General features: G+C 39.9%; 1 protein-coding gene and 1 long non-coding RNA gene across 2 annotated transcripts; one reads left to right on the top strand and one right to left on the bottom strand.

Annotated features, from left to right (window-relative positions):
- Positions 1–7,481: 7,481 nt before the first annotated feature.
- LOC136668083 (uncharacterized) lies at positions 7,482–13,828 on the bottom strand. The gene is made up of 8 exons (XM_066645326.1): positions 13,359–13,828; positions 12,627–12,893; positions 12,115–12,292; positions 11,862–12,026; positions 11,449–11,599; positions 11,228–11,277; positions 7,791–7,905; positions 7,482–7,714 (listed from the first exon to the last, which is right to left on the bottom strand). Exons 1-8 carry the CDS (start codon positions 13,826–13,828, stop codon positions 7,482–7,484), a joined length of 1,629 nt encoding a protein of 542 aa, XP_066501423.1.
- A 5,814-nt stretch (positions 13,829–19,642) lies between these two features.
- LOC136667949 (uncharacterized) lies at positions 19,643–21,595 on the top strand. Its single transcript, XR_010795435.1, has 5 exons — positions 19,643–19,919; positions 20,229–20,256; positions 20,396–20,483; positions 20,904–21,023; positions 21,478–21,595. It is a non-coding gene; the product is annotated as an uncharacterized lncRNA (long non-coding RNA).
- Positions 21,596–22,488: the final 893 nt, after the last annotated feature.

Genomic DNA, 22,488 nt, shown 5'->3' with positions numbered 1-22,488 from the left:
GCACAGCTGTATCACCTCAAGTTTGTTTTTTGAAGTATGTCATTCATTCATTATCTGTAACCCTTATCCAGTTCAGGGTCGCGGTGAGTCCAGAGCCTACCTGGAATCATTGGACACAAGGCAGGAATACACCCTGGAGGGGGCGCCAGTCCTTCACAGGGCAACACAGACACACACATTCAGATTTAGAGACACTTTTGAGTCGCCTATCTACCTACCAACGTGTGTTTTTTGGACTGTGGGAGGAAACCGTAGCATCCGAAGGAAACCCACGCAGACACGGGGAGAACACACCAACTCCTCACAGACAGTCACCTGGAGTAGGAATCGAACCCACAACCTCCAGGCCCCTGGAGGTGTGTGACTGCAACACTACCTGCTGTGCCACCGTGCCGCCCCTTTTTGAAGTATGTATATAATATTATAATATCTTGCCACAGTTAAAATCAAGCACAAGTTCACATTCTCAGATTTTGTTCTAGCAGTTTCTCATTTTTTTTTTAAACTACTAAATTCTACTATATGGCCAAATGCCTGTAGACACCTACTCAAATTATTTCACATTAAATCATTAGTATTAGAAAGGAATTAGCTTTCCTTTGCAGCAGTATCAGTCTCTAAATTTCTGGTACCTTTTTTAATTTTTTGTAGTTTTTTTTCATACCTCTTAACACATTTGTCACAGTTAGAAAAATGCAGACACTCCAAGCACAATACAAGAAGATCACCAGTGAAAAAGATTACACTGTCACAACAGTTTTCTTTTACACAGTAGAGGTTTATTATTGCTATAATATAAATGTGAAGTTATTACTTACGAATTAATTATATTGAAAGGGAAAAGACAGTCAACAATCTGGAACTTTTTTGTCAACAGTTTTTATTTTATATTTTTTAGGAAGTGAATTATAAAAATATTTCTCTCATAACACTAACAAAACAGCAAAATGTTGCTTGATTTTGTGAACAATATTCAACATAAACTCTATTTAGCACATGTAGGACAGTATGTGCGAACATGAGAATGGGCTTTGCAGATGTATTTCTCACATGTGCAGCACACAGCTTTTGTCTTGCAGTCCTTCTTCCAGGGGCAGAACTGGCACCTTTTTCTTTTGAGTGACCCAGCTGCAGACTCAGGTGGATCAGGACAAGATGCAACTCCCTGAACAGCTTCCTCAATGGCTGCAGAGGCTTCTGTGCAGGGCAGGTGCTCCCTTCTCTCAATACACGGGGTGACAAGAGCTTTTCCCAACTGCTCAAGGAACATCCTTATCTTGTTTTTCTTCCCTGACATCCAGGTTGGGTTGATCTCCTGCCATCAAAAGCCCTATGTCGCCATGCATGTCAATCACATCCATTTTTTTCCAGTTTTCTCCATATTTCCGGAAACCCTCCAAATTTGTGTTTTCCAGGATGATTTTTTCGATGGCTGGTGTGATGAACAGGGGAAAGGTGGATAAAATGTCCTGGACATGGGCAGCCGAATACCTTGTTGGCCCTGGAGTCATCCTTATGATGTTTGATGCTGCTGTTCTTCCCTGGTTGCTGTCTGAATTTGATGAGGACCATGCAATTTTGCCGTTCTTTGACAAAAAAGTCTCTCTGTCAGCATGAGGGATTTCCTCTTCTTCTTCATCTGAAGATGCATCATCCTCTGGGTTGCATTCCTCCCCATCTTCCTCTTCAGATACATCTTCATCCTCTTGTTCCTCCAGAGCTCCTGAAAATATCTCATCCAGGACCTGTGGGGACTGAAATGTCTATTCATGGCTTCAGCAAGCAACCAACTGGGGTACTTTGATTCAGGGTCCCATCAAAGAAACTCCGACCTAAGAACTGATCATGTGTTATTAGGCCGGAGTTTCTTTTATGTGTGTGTGTGTGTGTATTAGAGAGAGTTTGTGTGTGGCCTTTGAACTTTTTTCTGGTGTTTAAATGCTTTTATAATTCACAGGTCAAAAATGACCCATAAGACAATCTTTGTACCCTAGTGGTGTAGAGCTCACATGAAAACATAAACAAAAACAAAGTATCATTTTTCTAATGAAGGGGTCTCTTTAGGAAAAGTCATAAAATTTCAAGTTGGAAAAAGATAGTTTAAGGTATTTTTTCTACAGCTAAACATGGTAGTGGGTCACTTTTGACCCGCAAGACAACACAAGGGATAAAGTAGCTAAATAATTTCCCCCTGACCTTTTTAATGTCTGTGTTATGATGTGCTGTCTGTTTTAAAGCAAAATCCCTGAATGGTATGACAATCTTCTGATCCTGTGCCTGAAACACAGAATAAAAAAAGATTCAGGTCTATCGTTCTTCTATAACAGCACATATTAATACTTATAAATGTGAACTCATTATGTATATAGGTCCATTAATATCCAGTGACAAGGTCCACTGGATGAATATTTTTCACTTCTACATTATCATGAACCAAGATTTTACAGAAAAAATTAACCAAAAGTGTCCCATCTTGCCTACTGACCAAACACCATACAAAAAAATCAGTGGAAGACACATATAAAAGAAACATGTAGAACATTGGACTCAAGTTTCTTGCAGTTTGTGTGTGTGTATATATACACACAGATAACATAATTTATTATATACTTTGTCATACATTTACAATCTAATTTATCAAGTACACACTTCATCTAGGTGGCTCATTATGTAGTTAACTTTGTAGTTCAAAAATTGATAGTCCATTGATAGTCCACCAATAGTCCATTTTATTTTTTTTTTTACAATTTGCTATCTACAATTTACGTTAATTGTTAACAGGTAGGACCAAACAGGACAATAAAGCTGAGTGTCACGCCTTCGTCCTGTCAAGTCTGTTGTCCCCGGTCATGTGCTCCTTTTAGCACATGGCTATGTTTTGTTTATGTCCTTGTCTCCGCCCTCGTTCCGCCTCCTCGTCCGTGTCATGTGTTAACCTGTCCTCCTCGTTATCTGTCCAGGTGTGTCTCGTTTGTGTCAGTATTTAAGCCCTCTTGTTTCACGTCCTGTTTGTTGTACATTTCTCCTTTGTCCGTTGTCATATCAGTCGTGTTATTTAGTTTGTCTGTCTGTCTCTGCAGTTTTACTTTAGTTGTTTCAAATCCAGTTGTTTCGTTTCCTTTCACCGTTTCGCTCCCCAGTCTAGTCTGTCCATGTGTTAGTTTTGTTTCATTTCGTGTTGTGTTGTTTCTACTGTTGCCTGTCGTTGTTTTGTAATATCTTTTGTACAATTAAACTTTATCTGTGCTTTAGCAAGTGCGTCCGCCTCTGTCAGTCTGCCTCATGATCCGTGACACTGAGCAGGGATCATTTGGCTCTTGGACAGTACTGCAGTGAAATTGACATGTTCGAGTGTATAGGCTACTGGAGTTTAGGCTACTGGAGAATAGTCTAGCAACAACGTGTGTACAAGACCAACACTTACCTCAGAACTGACAATCAGATCTTTGTGAAACAAAACATTGTCAGGCATTGAGGCATGTCCAAATGCAAATGCTTCTTGGATGTGATGGTTTAGAAGTCCTGGCTGCTTCTGCAATTTTCACACCAGCTTTGGAAAAAAAATTGAACAGAATGTTCAGAAACTTATTTAATTTTTTAAAATAAGAACATGAAAAGCACAAATTCTAATTATTTAAAGAATATGTTTAGGATATAAAATTGCACAAAACATTTTTCTACTGGGCCTATATTCAGAAAGCAGATGCTGCTTGAAAATAAATACACCATAGGTTAGCCATGTCTGTAGAATGATGCTGGAGAATTTCATTAACAATCGTCCAGTTTGGTCAATAATCTATAAATATGAAGTGCGAGGTATATTTTTTACAGAATTACATTTCTCTTGGAGTTATACTAACACATATAATCTACAAATGTAGACAAGGCCTTTCAGGTTTTCCATCCATCCATCCATTTTCCACTGCTTATCCGGGTCCGGGTCGCATGGGAAGCAGTCCGAATAAAGAAACCCAGACCTCCCTCTCCCCAGCCACTGCTTCCAGCCCCTCCGGTGTTATACCGAGGCGTTCCCAGGCCAGTTGAGACATGTAGTCTCTCCAGCGTGTTCTTGGTCTGCCCCAGGGCCTCCTCCCGATTGGACATGCCTGGAACACCTCACCAGGAAGGCATCCAGGAGGCATCCAGACCAGATGCCCGACCCACCTCAACTGGCTCCTCTAGACATGGAGGAGCAGTGGCTCCATTCTGAGTCTTTCCTGGATGTCCGTGCTCCTAACCCTGTCTCTAAGGGAGAGTACAGGCACAGTCTGTGCAGAAGACTCATTTCAGCCATTTGTACAAGTGATCTCGTTCTTTTGGTCACTACCCAAAGCCACTTGTGACCATAGGTGAGGGTTGGGACATAGATTGAACGGTAAATCGAGAGCTTTGCTTTTCTGCTCAGCTCTCTCTTCACAACAGACCGGTACAGAGCCCGCATTACTGCTGACGCTGCACCGATCCGCCTGTCAATCTCCCGCTCCATCTTCCCCTCACTCGTGAACAAGACCCAGAGGTATTTAAACTCCTCCACTTGAGGCAGGATCTCACTTCCAACCTGGAGAGGGCACTCCACCCTTTTCCAGCTGAGTACCATGGACTCAGACTTGGAGGTGCTGATTCTCATCCCTACCACTTCACACTCGGCTGCAAACTGGTCCGGGCTCGATGAAGCCAACAAGACCACATCATCTGCAAAAAGCAAACATGGAATCCTGAGACCACCCAACCGGACACCTTCCACCACTTGGCTACGCTGAGAAATTCTGTCCATAAAAATTATGAACAGAACCGGTGACAATGGGCAGACCAGACAGAGTCCAACCCCGACTGGAAACCAGTCGGACTTACTACCAGCCATACGAACAAGACTCCTGCTCTGTTTATACAGGGACTGGAAGGCTCATAGTAAAGAGCCCAGTACCCCATACTCCCAGAGCACCCCCCCCCACACAGAATATCCCGTGGGATACGGTCAAATGCCTTCTCCAGATCCACAAAACACATGTAGACAAAACACATGTTGAGCAAACTCTCATGCACCCTCCAGGATAGTAAATGAGGGTAAAGGGCTGGTCCTGTGTTCCACGACTGGAGCAGGATTCCGCATTGAAATGTAAAGTGCATTATAAATAGAGTTGGACTCTCCAGTACCCTCGCATAGACCTTACCGGGGAAGCTGAGCAATGTGATCCCCCTATAGTTGGAACACACACCTGATCCCCCTTATTAAAAGGAACTGCCCCCGATGTCCACACAATGTTGAAAAGGCATGTCAGTCAGAACAGCCCCACAACATCCATATTGAGGAAGCCCTCCCTGGATCACCAACTTAACGTGGTGGAGGGATTTGCATGCCTGCGTGAGCCTAGGAGCTATGTTGTCAGGGTAGGGTCTGGTAGGGTCTCCCAAGGCAAATTGGTCCTTAAAGACCAAAATGAAGAAATTAAAAACAGGGACACAGCTTCCCTCGCCCGGAGTAGGGTTACTGGGGCCTCACCCTGGAGCCAGGGCTGGAGGAGGGGCTCCTTGGCGAGCGCCTGGTGGCCGGACTTTCACTCATGGGGTCCGGCCAGGCTCAGCCCGAAGGAGCATATGGGTCCACTCTCCCATGGACCCACCACCTGTGGGAGAGGTAGTAATCTGGGTCTGGTGCATTGTGGATCGGGTGGCAGCCAAGGTCGCGGGCCCTGGCATTCTGATCCTCGGCTATTGAAACTGGCTTTTGGAACATGGAACGTAACCTCTCTGGTGGGAAAAGAGCCTGAGCTGGTGTGCGAGGTTGAGAGGTACCGGCTAGATATAGTTGGCCTCACCTCGACACACAGTATGGGCTCTGGAACCAATCTCCTTGAGAGGGGCTGGATGATCTTTCACTCTGGAGTTGCCCAGGGTGAGATGCGTAAGGCAGGAGTGGGCTTACTCATAGCCCCCTGGCTTAGCGCCTGTACGTTGGGGTTTACCCCAGTGGATGAGAGCGTAATTTCCCTGCGCCTTCGGGTTGGGCAAAGGGCTCTGACGGTTGTTTGTGCTTATGCACCGAACAGCAGTTCAGAGTACCAGGCCTTGGGGACCCTAGGGAGTGGTGCTGGAGAGTACTCATTCTGGGGAATCCATTGTTCTGCTGGGGGACTTCAATGCTCACGTGGGTAATGAACAGTGAGACCTGGAGGGGCGTGATTGGGAGGAACTGATCTGAACCCGAGTGGTGTTCAGTTATTGGATTTTTGTGCTCGTTACAGTTTGTCCATTACGAACACCATGTTCGAGCATAAGGGTGTGCACAAGTACACCTGGCATCAGGATACCCTATGCCGCATTTCGATGATCGACTTTATAGTCTGATCACCACCTTGTGGTGAGCTGGATCAGATGGCGGGAGAGGATGCCGGACAGACCTGGCATGCCTAAATGTGTGCTGAGGGTTTGCTGGGAACGTTTGGCAGAGAGATCTTCAACTCCCACATCCGGCAGAGCTTCGACTGCATCCCGGGGGCGGCCGGAGACATTGAGTCCGAATGGGCCATGTTCCGGACCTCCATTGTTGAGGCGGCTCAATGGAGCTGTGGCTGCAAGGTTGTCGGTGCCTGTCGGATTGGCAATCCCCGCACTCGGTGGTGGACACCCAGGGTGAGAGAGGCTGTCAAGCTGAAGAAAGAGTCCTATCGAGCCTGGTTGGCCCGGGGGACTCCGGAGGTAGCTGACAGGTACCGAAGAGCCAAGCGGCTCGTGGCTTCAGCTGTCACTGAGGCAAAAACTGTCAGGTGTGGTAGGAGTTCGTTGAGGACATGGAAAACGACTTTCAGTCGGCTCCGAGAAGTTTCTGGCAAATCGTCAGGCGACTCAGGAGGAGAAAACGGTTTTCCACCAACACTGTATATGGTGGGGGTGGGGAGTTGTTGACCTCGACTGGGGACGTCGTTAGGCAGTGGAAGGAATACTTCAAGGATCTTCTCAATCCCACCAGCACATCTTCCACAGAGGTAGTAGAGGCCTTTCAGGTTTTCCGTTTTTTAACAAATAGCCGTTTTTAACATCTTCATGGTGACCTGAGTACAAATTGCTGCTCCGTCCTTATATCACTGCATATGAAGATTAGCTGAAACAACGTAATATTCTTTAAAACGAACAAGCAGCAAAACAAATGAGAGCCACTCTGACCTATATATATTTAACATGAAATAAAGAAATAATCCAAACTGTTACTGATGTGACTGGTTATGATCTCTTAAAATGGGGAAATTATGTATTAATTAAGAGCAATTGCTAAATGATTCATATGTTTATTTGCATCTATTTTAGAGTTAGATGGGGTTCTCCAAGAAAAAAAAATATTATATATATATAAACTTAGCACAAAAAATAGGAAATTTTGTGTATAATTTGTAGATTATTTCTTTGTTGTAACAGTGCTTCTTGGCAATAAATCTTATACAGTTAGAAAGCCTGTTAATTTCCCTAATTTAAATGAAATTCTGCAACTAGCGGCAATCCCATATCTCCACAGTCTGGGACCAAACCCTATCCTCCAAGATGACAATGCTCGCCCCCACAGAGGGAGGTTTATCAGAGACTACGTCCAGAATTTGGGCATAGAGAGGATGGAATGGCCTGCCATCAAACAGCAGTGTGTGACCAGGCTGGTGACTAGCAAGAGGAGGAGATGCTAAGCTGTTGTGGCTGTGTGTGGTCCTTCCACACGCTACTGAGGCTCCTGTTTGTTAAAGTAATACATTGTAAAATTGCCAGTACGTCTTGAAAAGATGATGATGATATATATGTATATATACCTTCTGGGTAGTCAGCAAATAGTGTCAACAAATCATGGTTTTCCAGTACACAAACTTCACACAACGTTGCAGTACATATCGTGGTGTTTCTTGGAATTTTGTACATCAAACCGACCTACAAACATACACAGTATGATTAATATACCAACAATCCATACCTTTTCTAAACCACTTTCTGATTACAAATTAAAATGGAAAGCAATGTAAACAGAATAAATTTCGTTGTCATGTTATAAAAAATAATATAAATGTAAGCCCTAAATTATTAATACACATGCCAAATTGTGATTTACCAAATGTTTACTTCTGGCTTCTGACAAAAGACAGTAAAATATTTGTCTTAATGATATAAATGCAAAACTTTTTTGCATTTCTATGAAAAATAATTACAATAAAAAATGGCAAAACCTATAGGTGATCACATCAGGATGGAAAACGTCTTTGCCATAACTCTGATCATTTATTCCCTCCCGAGACCCATGGGATTCAGGTCTGGGCCACCACAGAATGCTGACGTTGGTGACATTGTTTTCTACAAACCCAAGTTGAGATGTTGTGATAAAACATAAATGGAAATATATTTATATATGATTTGCAAATCCTTTTCAACATATTTTCAATTGAATACACTACAAAGACTAGAAATGTAATGTTCAAATGGATAAATGGTTGTTGGTTTTTTTTGCAAATATTCACTCATTTTGAATTTGAGGCCTGCAACACATTCCAAAAAAGTTGGGAAAGGGGCATGTTACAACTGTGTTACATCACCTTTCCTTTTAACAACACTCAATAAGCATTTGGGAACTGAGGACACTAATTTTTGAAGCTTTGTAGGTGGAATTTTCCCATTCTTGCTTGATGTACAACTTCAGTTTCTCAACGGGTCAGGGTCTCCGTTGTCCTATTTTGCTCTTCATAATGCACCACACATTTTCAATGGGTGACAGGTCTACACTGCAGGCAGGCCAATCTAGTTCCCGCAATCTTTTACTACGAAGCCACCCTGTTGTAACACGTGCCGAATGTGGCTTGGCATTGTCTTGTTGAAATAAGCAGGGATGTCCCTAAAATAGACGTTGCTTGGATGGCAGCATATGTTGTTCCAAAAGCTATATGTTCCTTTCAGCCTTAATGGTGCCCTCACATCAAATCAAATCAAATTTATTTATATAGCGCCTTTTTACAACTGACATTGTCACAAAGCTGCTTCACATAATGTGCAAGTTACCCATGCCATGGCCACTAACACAACCGCACACCGTCAGAGATGCTGGCTTGTGAATTATGCACTGATAACAATCCAGACAGTCCATTTCTCTTTGGCCCAGAGGACACCACGTCCATGATTTCCAAAAACAATTTGAAATATGGACTCATCAGACCACAGAACACTTTCACTTTACGTCAGTTCATCTCAGATGAGCTCAGGCACAGAGAAGCTGGCAGCATGTCTGAGTGTTGTTGATATATGGCTTTTGAACATTAAATATCTTGTCTTTGTAGTGTATTCAATTGAATAAAGGTTGAAAAGGATTTGCAAATCATTGTATTCTGTTTTTATTTGTGTTTTACACAACGTCCCAATTGCAATGGAATTGGGGTTGTACTAACAATTTTTGGACCACTTTGGCTTTATATCATGAATCATTGTCATCTTGTTAGGTCCAATGCTGCTCAAGAAGACTGCATGATATTTTCTCAAGAATCTAAATTTCACCCCATTTTCTCTCTCTTTTTTCTGTTTGAAAATGCGGGGGAACTGACTCCAAATAAAGTTAAAAATTAGTTACATTCCTGTGTCTAAACAACTCAATTTTATCTCATCTAACCATAGAACTGATGACTAAAAAACCTTCTTTGTCCAGGTGAACTTTTGAAAAGGCTAGGCTGGTTTGCATGCATGTTTCAGAGGATGGAGTTCTCAGAGTCAGAGGTCAGAGTGCAGCTGGAGAACCTTACTAAGTCATTTGGTTTTATCCATTACTCGCAGAACTAACGCACCAGTAGTAATAGCTAAAATGTTTGTCTTAAGCCAGCCATACATGCTGAAATTTCACTTGTTTTTAAGCCCTTTTGCAACAGAATCAGGCTGAATTTAATTTTTCTCTATCATTGTTTGACATGGAATGTGAGGTAGAAACTGATGTCTAACTAAATAACACAAAACAAAGCTACTCAGATCAAACGTGGGAATTTTGCAGCATTACAGTGACAACTGTCTTTAAAGCAATGATTCTCAAACTTTTTTCATCATTTCCCACCTCAGACAAAGGGGAATTTCAGCGCCCCACCTGTACCATATCACCCCAAACAAATGGTGATAAAATACACGTGCAAGTTTACAATTTTCTAATTTATTTAAGTAACATCAATTTCTATCTCTGAATCAGTAGCTTAACATTATAACACCAGATACATCACTAATATCAATGTTCAAAAATACAGAAAATTGGCCTACTAATTAAATTGTGCTTAATTTTCTCACTTTTCAATCTGTGCAATTGGGTGTAGGTGGGGGCATAATTGCTGAGTCAAAGACCACCCCATACCCAAAATATTAGACAGCTATAAGCTGATTCCTATGTAGATAAGACTGTACTGCATTTATAATGATGTGGAACAGCATTTGATTAACATTAACCTTAGGGAGTGAAGCTGTGTCCCAAACAACACACTATTGAACTTTATATACTACACTACAGAAACTACTACTTCTAAGGGAGGTATATATATATTTTTTCATACTATTCAGTGCAGCAGTGTGCATTTGAGGCACAGCAAGAGACTAACATTAATTTGCTGCACGTTTAGAGCACTTTCTCAAAACCTGAAGACAGCAAATATTAACTTTAACAAACTCTAAGATCCTCCTCTGTTACCCTAACAGGTATATACAAGCCACTGTCATAACTGTAATTCTTTTTGTTGTCTGTTGTTCTCTCATTACTGACATCAAGACCAGAGCTGGTAAACACTAACTTTATAAACCAGACTCTGACAGTGAATCGGAGGCCAGTGAAGTTGATTATTAGAGCAAGCTTTATATTTGAACAGCTGCCTTAACGAAGGCTGAAAGGAAACCCACCTTGTCTGAGTCACAGCCAAAACACATTAACCTCTGTGGATCATTTTAAAAATACAAAAACAAGCATATTGTGGTTCCAGTTATGCTTTTTTATTGAGTAAGCTTTACTGGCAAAACAGAAAGTCATTAGTAAAAACAGGCATAAAGAAAAAGCTAATTTCTTCAGATTTCTTGCACCGCACACTTTGAGAAATGCTGCTTTAAAGTTTTGGTGATATGAGTGACTGATAAGTGTTCTAAAAATGCTATATATTTACTTATATTTACAGAAGAATTAAATTTTATTGCAGTATTCAAAACATTATTCATGTTGGCAACAACCCATTCAAAAGACCTTTTACATACATACCTCACCAATTAAGAAGCCAGGTAACAATGTTGCAATGCAATCAGTTTTATCTCTTCCAAATACCTTCCAAAAAAACAAAATAACAAGCCTTTTATCTACCATAATACATACTAATAGTACTATATTTCAAGTTTAATGTTTATTATTTGTTTATATAATCTTGCTAAAATAATGCTCATATTTAAATGACAAGTAACAAAACCACATAATGTGTTTTAAACATATCTTCATTTGGCCTCGCTCAATGTAATATAAATTTTGATTAATTTCTCCAGCCCTGGACAAAATATGTCCAGGATTAAAAGTCTGGGTTTTAAATTTCAAGGATAAAGCACTCTTAAATCCATCTTCTGTTTCTTTCAGTAATTCACACTTTAAAATAAACAAACATCTGTCTTATTATTTTCTGATATATTCACACAAACAAATGTAGTATATCTTCTTTAACTGTCCCATTGTTAAAATCATAATGAATTACACAGCAAATCGGGCACTGTTAAATAGTGTTAACACTAAATTTTAACACTCACAATCATAACTCGGTGTTCTTTTAACACTGGCAAATTTGCTTTACAAATTTCTAATTCTAAATTTGTCAAAAATAATGGTAAGAAAAAGAAAAGAAATAACGTACTTTTTCCAATATATTTTTGTAACGGAAACGTGACACTTCTGACTGCAAGGCCAATGGAAGGTCATCAAACAGCCCACCAGCATTATAACCTTTCTGGTGTATCCAGAAATAATGATAAGATGTCTGCACCAAGGTTTGAACATCTTCTGGTAAGTCCATACTTTTCTTTCATCAAGGGAAAAAACCTAATTGGTAAAAATGTCCTCTTAATGAATTATGAGAACACAGATCATGTATGTACATATATACAAACCATGTAACTGCATATCGTTTCCATTCTATAGTAGAATCTTCCTCTTCGTCTGTCCAAATTACTAATAATTGAGCTCAAACCAGTCATAATAGCTCCAAGGAAGGCAACCAGTCCAATCACCATTACAACAGATGCAACAACGGTTTCACTACCATTCATTGCATGTATTTCTCCGTATCTATAAAATATAATAACAAATTAAACAGCAGTCGCTGGAAAGTACAGGAATTGGATTTGTACTGGCTACATTGATCTTTGAAAACCTAAACCTTGTGTAATGCAAGACTTATGTAATATCATCATTACAACAGAGTAACATTACAACAGTCTCGGGGGCTGAAACGGCCGTAGTCAGTCTCAGGGGCAGAAACGGCCGTAGTCACAGTCTCAGGGGCAGAAACGGCCGTAGCCACAGTCTCAGGGGCAGAAACGGCCGTAGCCACAGTCTCAGGGGCAGAAACGGCCGTAGCCACAGTCTCAGAGATAGGAGCAGCTGAGGGAGCCGTACTCACGGAGACTGGAGACCCTGCGACGACGTCCACGGAGACAGGGGAACCTGCAGTGACGTCCACGGAGACAGGGGAACCTGCAGTGACGTCCACGGAGGCAGACGGAACTGCGACGACGTCCACGGAGGCAGACGGAACTGCGACGACGTCCACGGAGACAGGAGAACGTGCAACGACGTCCACGGAGGCAGATGAATCTGCGACGTCGTCCACGGAAACAGAAGAGGCGGGCGTCGCTCTTTCGAAGACAAGAGAGGCGGACGCCGCCTTCAAGGAGAGCTCCAGGCGTGCCATGAGGCCTGTAAGCTTCTCCTGGAGGTCAGGAGTGAGCGCAGAGCGGTGCTTAGGAACTGGGGTCCTAGCGACGACGTCCATGGAAACAGAGGAATCTGCGACGTCGTCCATGGAGACAGGCGCGGCCGGAAGCGCCGCGCTGAAGAAGACAGGCGCGGCCGTAGGCACCGCGCTCAGGGAGACAGACGCGGCCGTAGGCGCCGCGCTCAGGGAGACAGACGCGGCCGTAGGCGCTGCGCTCAGGGAGACAGACGCGGCCGTAGGCGCTGCGCTCAGGGAGACAGACGCGGCCGTAGGTGTTGCGCTCAGGGAGACAGACGCGGCCGTAGGTGCCGCGGGCATGAAGACAGGTGCGGCCGGAGGTGCCGCGGGCACGAAGAGAGGCGCGACCGGAGGTGCCGCTCTTCCAGGAACAGGAGCGGCCGGAGGTGCCGCTTTTACGGGAGCAGGAATTGAAACGCCCAGCGAGGCAGGTGCAGAGTTGTGGATTTAGCGGGTTTGGGCGCACTCTCGAGGGACTTCTTTGAACTTAGTTCCCCCGGAGATGCGCCCCTGTTAGCCTCATCTCCCATGTCCTGTGATCTGAGGCTAACAGCCCTTGTCCATAAGGCCCCCCCAAAAATCTCGCCGGACCTGAGGGGGTAATTCTCTGGAGCTGGGGTTCCAGCCTGCTTTCTCCTCCGGCTCCGTCGATTCCCGCTGGAGCCATCACTCGATTCCTGAATCGAGTCTTCTGTTCGGGGGAGTGGAACCGCACCGGAAATGCGCTGAAGCCGTTGACTCCACTCCGAAGCCGCTCTTAACGCCTCCTCCACGGGATCTTTGGGGCCTGTGCGGAACGGAGTCCGGCGAATTACACCTCTCCTAAATGGGTAGTCCGTGCTAGCTGTGTCCATCTTTTGATCGGTCATTCTGTCAGGGTGGTGTGAGGAGTAGATTTAAAGGATGCGGACACACTCGCTACAACACGGAAAGGTTTATTAATGAAATAACAAAACAAACTTTACGAGAAACACGAGATAACATTTACTTGACTGGGGAATGAAACAAACGAACTAGATTAGAAACACGAAGACTACGAAAACATTTAGGAAACAAAACGAGCAAGAGAACAACAGAATTCACAATGACACAAACAAACTCAAAATGACCGATAACAGGAAGTGAGGGAAGAGGGCTTAAATAAACAAACTTAACAAGAGACACCTGACACAGATAACTAAGGACAATTACAGAGAGGCGGAACAAGAGGTGGAGCGAGTGAACATAAACAAAGCCATGTGAGGAGAAGGAAAACAACAAACAGAGCCACATGGAAGGAGGAAAACAACCAGAAAGTGTCAAGGTGTGACAAATGCAAGACTTATGTAATATCATCATTACAACAGAGTAAACTGATTACCTGATGGATGAAAATGCATGGCTTTTTATTTATAATAATAATAATAATAATTAATAATAATGACAAATAAATAAATAGGTGCCAATTATATGATGTAAATATAAGGTCTAATTATATTTTAAGGGGGTTAAATGTGTAATATATTAGTTTCAGACACTTCATAAAACGAGAAACAAATCCTGTTTTGTTAATTAATTATATTTTTATGTACTTTTGAAATTTACGCTATAATCTGATCTATTAATCATATGGCCTACAAGACTGTATAGAAGATGATATGTAGATCAGCGACTCTGCGCAGAACCAATCAGAATAAATCAAAACACACGGGCTGTGCAGAGAAAGGCGTTAGAACCGTTTCTCCCGTTTAAGGCTGATTTCACAGGGTTTCGCTCGTTTTAAATTAAGGTCAGGTATTCCTGGTTTTTAAAAATGATTATTATTTAAATGTTTCTGTATGGTGTATGAAGGACATAACATTAAATGAAATTGTAGCCATACATTGGGGGAAAATAAGATAAATGTAGGTTATCTTTAAATGTTACTCTGCTACATTAAATAACCCTAACCCATGTAGTGCTAGTCATAGGAATAATTTCATTCTAATCGCAGTTCCATTACAACACATTTCACATGTGAAGGATTTGAATTAGAAACTGGTGTTTAAAATGTTTTTAAAACTCTCACTGTAATATTAATGATACTTGTCTCTTTCAGACACGAACAAAAGACATGGCACAGTTTGGTAAGTTGTTTTAAGGAATTAGGCCATTTGGCAAGTTCTAATATGGTCCATAGACTTGTTCATTGTTCCAACTTCATTTAACCTCGCAGATCGTAACCAACTAACTCAATCTCACTGTTCATTTATTTATTATTCTAGGACAAGCTGCCCAGGACGTGAAGGAACACCAGGGAAACCAGAAATTCCCTTCTTTTCTGGGGTTTCCCTTTAAGAAGAAACCAGGAGATGTAAGCTCGTTCTCATCATGGCAAAACAGTTGTATGATATTTTGCAATGTGGACTTCTACACAAAGATCAATCATAACATTAAAATAAACTCCTTGATTCTACACTCATTTTCCATTTGAACAATTATGCTTACTAGTACTTTACCTAAAACCTGCTCTGTGGTGATAATGTAGGGGTCCTGACCATTAAGTGACAAGGTGAAATGGAGGTAACAAAGTATTCAGAACAACAGGTGGCCTGCTGTCTATATTGTAGAACTACATACTGCACCTGTATATTAAGTGGAGCTGATAAAATGGACAGTGAATGTAGAAACAAGGACATTTTCCAATATTAACTGAAACTGATCTCTTGTATTTTCCTGTGTCTAATCTCTTGACCTAATAAAATAAAAGCAGAACATCTTTCTTGTGTCTCAGTATTCCGATGAGATGCCGTTCACGGAAACTTCCCTTTTTAAAACAACACTATATATTGAGATATTCCTCTTCTCCTTGGTCATTCTTTATGGGGTTCTTCATCTGCCCTGTTGGGAGAGAGTAAGTAGTCACAAAACTCATTTCAGTAAACCCATTCATTTTGTAACACTGGTTTGTTGGGCTGTGTTTTTGTCAGTCTGAGTGTCCTAGGTAATTACATTAGCATTAGGAGCTCAGGAGTGTAGACTGACTCCTGCATTTATGTGTGTAGGCTGCACAAACTGTTTCTAACAATAGTACACTAAAATAAGGCACATCTCAAATAGAAAGTTTACAGAAAATGTGCAAACAAAATAAAAGTCTTAAATTTTACTGCAGTGAAGTATTCCAAGTCTGAGATCCATTTTGCTGGTTCATTAATTAAGAAATTACAGACAACTGCGGTATAGCAATGACATGAAAAACTGAAGTGCAAACTGCTGACAGTGAAAATGTATTATTATCATTATTTTAATCATTATTATTATTTGCAAATTAACATGTTTTGATCTGAAAACACATCTTTTTCATTTAGATTTATAACAAGTGGAAGAACTCTCCAGAAGAAGAGAACACGGGTGTTGAAGAAGTGAAGAAGTGAATGAGAACGATATGAAGGAGGAAGAATGAATGGAACCACCGCTTTAAATGTTATTATTGTTATTTAAAAATAAATCTTTAAATGCTTCTTTCATGAGGTCCTAGATAACATCATCAGCAAAGTACCAGAGAGGAAAGGCCTGTTTTATCAGAAATCTGCATTAATCTGTTTTCTGCTTGGTTCATTCCAAAAAATGCTGGTGTGCACCTTGCCACCCGTAATAACCTTATCATCCAGCGGTTAATAACTACTTCATTATTTTAAATCAAGTGTTAATTTAACAAATCTATACGATCAAGGAGAGCATCGGGAAACAAACTTTACAGTGTGTGCAGAATTATTAGGCAAGTATTTTGATCACATCATCCTTTTTATACATGTTGTCCTACTCATGTATAGCTGCTGTATATGCTTAAAAGCCAACTACCAATTAAGTAAATCAGGTGATGTGCATCTATGTAATGAGAAGGGGTGTGGTCTAATGACATCAACACCCTATATAAGGTGTGCGTAATTATTAGGCAACTTCCTTTCCTTTGGCAAAATGGGTCAGAAGAGAGATTTGACGGACTCTGAAAAGTCAAAAAATGTGAGATGTCTTTCAGAGGGATGCAGCAGTCTTGAAATTGCCAAACCTTTGAAGCGTGATCACAGAACAATCAAGCGTTTCATGGCAAATAGCCAACAGGGTCATAAGAAACATGTTGATAAAAAGGCGCAAAGTAACTGCCCACGAATTGAGGAAAATCAAGTGTGAAGCTGCCAAGATGCCATTTGCCACCAGTTTTGCCATATTTCAGAGCTGTAACGTTACTGGAGTATCAAGAAGCACAAGGTGTCTGATACACAGGGATATGGCCAAGGTAAGGAAGGCTGAAAAACGACAACCTTTGAACAAGAAACATAAGATAAAACGTCAAGACTGGGCCAAGAAATATGCTAAGACTTTATTCAGTCAGCACAAACTCAATCCTGAGTCAGCCAGGCTAAAAATAACAGAGAGGTAAAACTGAAGCCTAGTAGACTTTCTTGTATCTTAAAAAATAATAAGAATAAAAACAATAATAATAATAAAAAAAAAACTGATTGCATAACAGACTGAAATTAACTATAAGCTCTGTATATAGTTTATAGCTCTGTATATAACTATATAGTGTATAACTATAGAGCTGTGCCATTTTAAATAACGATACAAAACTACATAATAACACAGTTAAAGGGGCATTTTAATCGTTTAAATATTTACCCTCATGAGCATCTAAATGACAGTTCAGTAATAGTTTACTGGGGATTATTTATTTTAATTCTCATGGTGTAACCAAAACAATCGAATTCAAATGAGTACATCTCCATTTTGCATACTATATACTGACTTATTTTGGGACTGTTACACTTCTATAGGGACCAGCCGGTCAAATCAGAATCAGACAGGAAGGATTAGGGTAGTTGTAGTTTATTTACATACTCATCGCACTACAACAAGCTAAAACATGGAAAATGATATGCCGCACCTCGATATTAAAAAAAAAATCTCAATTTTGGAACACGGTGTGTAATTACTAAGTTACAGTAGTAATTATTTTTAATAATAATAACAATAATAATAATAATAATGATAAATAAATAAATTGGCACCAATTATATGATGTAAATATAAGGTCTAATTATATTTTAAGGGGGTTAAATGTGTAATATATTAGTTTCAGACACTTCATAAAACGAGAAACAAATCCTGTTTTGTTAATTAATTATATTTTTATGTACTTTTGAAATTTACGCTATAATCTGATCTATGAATCATATGGCCTACAAGACTGTATAGAAGATGATATGTAGATCAGCGTAATAACCTTATCATCCAGCGGTTAATAACTACTTCATTATTTTAAATCAAGTGTTAATTTAACAAATCTATACGATCAAGGAGAGCATCAGGAAACAAACTTTACAGTGTGTGCAGAATTATTAGGCAAGTATTTTGATCACATCATCCTTTTATACATGTTGTCCTACTCATGTATAGCTGCTGTATATGCTTAAAAGCCAACTACCAATTAAGTAAATCAGGTGATGTGCATCTATGGAATGAGAAGGGGTGTGGTCTAATGACATCAACACCCTATATAAGGTGTGCGTAATTATTAGGCAACTTCCTTTCCTTTGGCAAAATGGGTCAGAAGAGAGATTTGACGGACTCTGAAAAGTCAAAAAATGTGAGATGTCTTTCAGAGGGATGCAGCAGTCTTGAAATTGCCAAACCTTTGAAGCGTGATCACAGAACAATCAAGCGTTTCATGGCAAATAGCCAACAGGGTCATAAGAAACATGTTGATAAAAAGGCGCAAAGTAACTGCCCACGAATTGAGGAAAATCAAGTGTGAAGCTGCCAAGATGCCATTTGCCACCAGTTTTGCCATATTTCAGAGCTGTAACGTTACTGGAGTATCAAGAAGCACAAGGTGTCTGATACACAGGGATATGGCCAAGGTAAGGAAGGCTGAAAAACGACCACCTTTGAACAAGAAACATAAGATAAAACGTCAAGACTGGGCCAAGAAATATGCTAAGACTTTATTCAGTCAGCACAAACTCAATCCTGAGTCAGCCAGGCTAAAAATAACAGAGAGGTAAAACTGAAGCCTAGTAGACTTTCTTGTATCTTAAAAAATAATAAGAATAAAAACAATAATAATAATAAAAAAAAACTGATTGCATAACAGACTGAAATTAACTATAAGCTCTGTATATAGTTTATAGCTCTGTATATAACTATAGAGCTGTGCCATTTTAAATAACGATACAAAACTACATAATAACACAGTTAAAGGGGCATTTTAATCGTTTAAATATTTACCCTCATGAGCATCTAAATGACAGTTCAGTAATAGTTTACTGGGGATTATTTATTTTAATTCTCATGGTGTAACCAAAACAATCGAATTCAAATGAGTACATCTCCATTTTGCATACTATATACTGACTTATTTTGGGACTGTTACACTTCTATAGGGACCAGCCAGTCAAATCAGAATCAGACAGGAAGGATTAGGGTAGTTGTAGTTTATTTACATACTCATCGCACTACAACAAGCTAAAACATGGAAAATGATATGCAGCACCTCGATATTAAAAAAAAATCTCAATTTTGGAACACGGTGTGTAATTACTAAGTTACAGTAGTAATTATTTTTAATAATAATAACAATAATAATAATAATAATGATAAATAAATAAATTGGCACCAATTATATGATGTAAATATAAGGTCTAATTATATTTTAAGGGGGTTAAATGTGTAATATATTAGTTTCAGACACTTCATAAAACGAGAAACAAATCCTGTTTTGTTAATTAATTATATTTTTATGTACTTTTGAAATTTACGCTATAATCTGATCTATTAATCATATGGCCTACAAGACTGTATAGAAGATGATATGTAGATCAGCGACTCTGCGCAGAACCAATCAGAATAAATCAAAACACACGGGCTGTGCAGAGAAAGGCGTTAGAACCGTTTCTCCCGTTTAAGGCTGATTTCACAGGGTTTCGCTCGTTTTAAATTAAGGTCAGGTATTCCTGGTTTTTAAAAATGATTATTATTTAAATGTTTCTGTATGGTGTATGAAGGACATAACATTAAATGAAATTGTAGCCATACATTGGGGGAAAATAAGATAAATGTAGGTTATCTTTAAATGTTACTCTGCTACATTAAATAACCCTAACCCATGTAGTGCTAGTCATAGGAATAATTTCATTCTAATCGCAGTTCCATTACAACACATTTCACATGTGAAGGATTTGAATTAGAAACTGGTGTTTAAAATGTTTTTAAAACTCTCACTGTAATATTAATGATACTTGTCTCTTTCAGACACGAACAAAAGACATGGACCAGTTTGGTAAGTTGTTTTAAGGAATTAGGCCATTTGGCAAGTTCTAATATGGTCCATAGACTTGTTCATTGTTCCAACTTCATTTAACCTCGCAGATCGTAACCAACTAACTCAATCTCACTGTTCATTTATTTATTATTCTAAGACAAGCTGCCCAGGACGTGAAGGAACACCAGGGAAACCAGAAATTCCCTTCTTTTCTGGGGTTTCCCTTTAAGAAGAAACCAGGAGATGTAAGCTCGTTCTCATCATGGCAAAACAGTTGTATGATATTTTGCAATGTGGACTTCTACACAAAGATCAATCATAACATTCAAATAAACTCCTTGATTCTACACTCATTTTCCATTTGAACAATTATGCTTACTAGTACTTTACCTAAAACCTGCTCTGTGGTGATAATGTAGGGGTCCTGACCATTAAGTGACAAGGTGAAATGGAGGTAACAAAGTATTCAGAACAACAGGTGGCCTGCTGTCTATATTGTAGAACTACATACTGCACCTGTATATTAAGTGGAGCTGATAAAATGGACAGTGAATGTAGAAACAAGGACATTTTCCAATATTAACTGAAACTGATCTCTTGTATTTTCCTGTGTCTAATCTCTTGACCTAATAAAATAAAAGCAGAACATCTTTCTTGTGTCTCAGTATTCCGATGAGATGCCGTTCACGGAAACTTCCCTTTTTAAAACAACACTATATATTGAGATTTTCCTGTTCTCCTTGGTCATTCTTTATGGGGTTCTTCATCTGCCCTGTTGGGAGAGAGTAAGTAGTCACAAACCCCATTTCAGTAAACCCATTCATTTTGTAACACTGGTTTGTTGGGCTGTGTTTTTGTCAGTCTGAGTGTCCTAGGTAATTACATTAGCATTAGGAGCTCAGGAGTGTAGACTGACTCCTGCATTTATGTGTGTAGGCTGCACAAACTGTTTCTAACAATATTACACTAAAATAAGGCACATCTCAAATAGAAAGTTTACAGAAAATGTGCAAACAAAATAAAAGTCTTAAATTTTACTGCAGTGAAGTATTCCAAGTCTGAGATCCATTTTGCTGGTTCATTAATTAAGAAATTACAGACAACTGCGGTATAGCAATGACATGAAAAACTGAAGTGCAAACTGCTGACAGTGAAAATGTATTATTATCATTATTTTAATCATTATTATTATTTGCAAATTAACATGTTTTGATCTGAAAACACATCTTTTTCATTTAGATTTATAACAAGTGGAAGAACTCTCCAGAAGAAGAGAACACGGGTGTTGAAGAAGTGAAGAAGTGAATGAGAACGATATGAAGGAGGAAGAATGAATGGAAACACCGCTTTAAATGTTATTATTGTTATTTAAAAATAAATCTTTAAATGCTTCTTTCATGAGGTCCTAGATATTATCATCAGCAAAGTACCAGAGAGGAAAGGCCTGTTTTATCAGAAATCTGCATTAATCTGTTTTCTGCTTGGTTCATTCCAAAAAATGCTGGTGTGCACCTTGCCACCCGTAATAACCTTATCATCCAGTGGTTAATAACTACTTCATTATTTTAAATCAAGTGTTAATTTAACAAATCTATACGATCAAGGAGAGCATCGGGAAACAAACTTTACAGTGTGTGCAGAATTATTAGGCAAGTATTTTGATCACATCATCCTTTTTATACATGTTGTCCTACTCATGTATAGCTGCTGTATATGCTTAAAAGCCAACTACCAATTAAGTAAATCAGGTGATGTGCATCTATGTAATGAGAAGGGGTATGGTCTAATGACATCAACACCCTATATAAGGTGTGCGTAATTATTAGGCAACTTCCTTTCCTTTGGCAAAATGGGTCAGAAGAGAGATTTGACGGACTCTGAAAAGTCAAAAAATGTGAGATGTCTTTCAGAAGGATGCAGCAGTCTTGAAATTGCCAAACCTTTGAAGCGTGATCACAGAACAATCAAGCGTTTCATGGCAAATAGCCAACAGGGTCATAAGAAACATGTTGATAAAAAGGCGCAAAGTAACTGCCCACGAATTGAGGAAAATCAAGTGTGAAGCTGCCAAGATGCCATTTGCCACCAGTTTTGCCATATTTCAGAGCTGTAACGTTACTGGAGTATCAAGAAGCACAAGGTGTCTGATACACAGGGATATGGCCAAGGTAAGGAAGGCTGAAAAACGACAACCTTTGAACAAGAAACATAAGATAAAACGTCAAGACTGGGCCAAGAAATATGCTAAGA

This window comes from Hoplias malabaricus, chromosome 15, assembly GCF_029633855.1.
Source record: "Hoplias malabaricus isolate fHopMal1 chromosome 15, fHopMal1.hap1, whole genome shotgun sequence".
In the NCBI taxonomy this organism is placed as follows: Eukaryota; Metazoa; Chordata; class Actinopteri; order Characiformes; family Erythrinidae; genus Hoplias; species Hoplias malabaricus.
This window is presented reverse-complemented; position numbering and strand designations above follow the sequence as displayed.

What these genes read in the sequence shown, in the direction of transcription:
- LOC136668083 (XM_066645326.1), bottom strand. Translation starts at nt 13,828, where the DNA reads ATGACCGATCAAAAGATGGACACAGCTAGCACGGACTACCCATTTAGG. An exon ending in ACAAAAATATATTGGAAAAA is followed by an intron (nt 11,600 to 11,861) that starts GTACGTTATTTC and finishes TTTATTTTAAAG; the next exon opens with TGTGAATTACTGAAAGAAAC. An exon ending in CTGGCTTCTTAATTGGTGAG is followed by an intron (nt 7,906 to 11,227) that starts GTATGTATGTAA and finishes GTATGTTTGTAG; the next exon opens with GTCGGTTTGATGTACAAAAT.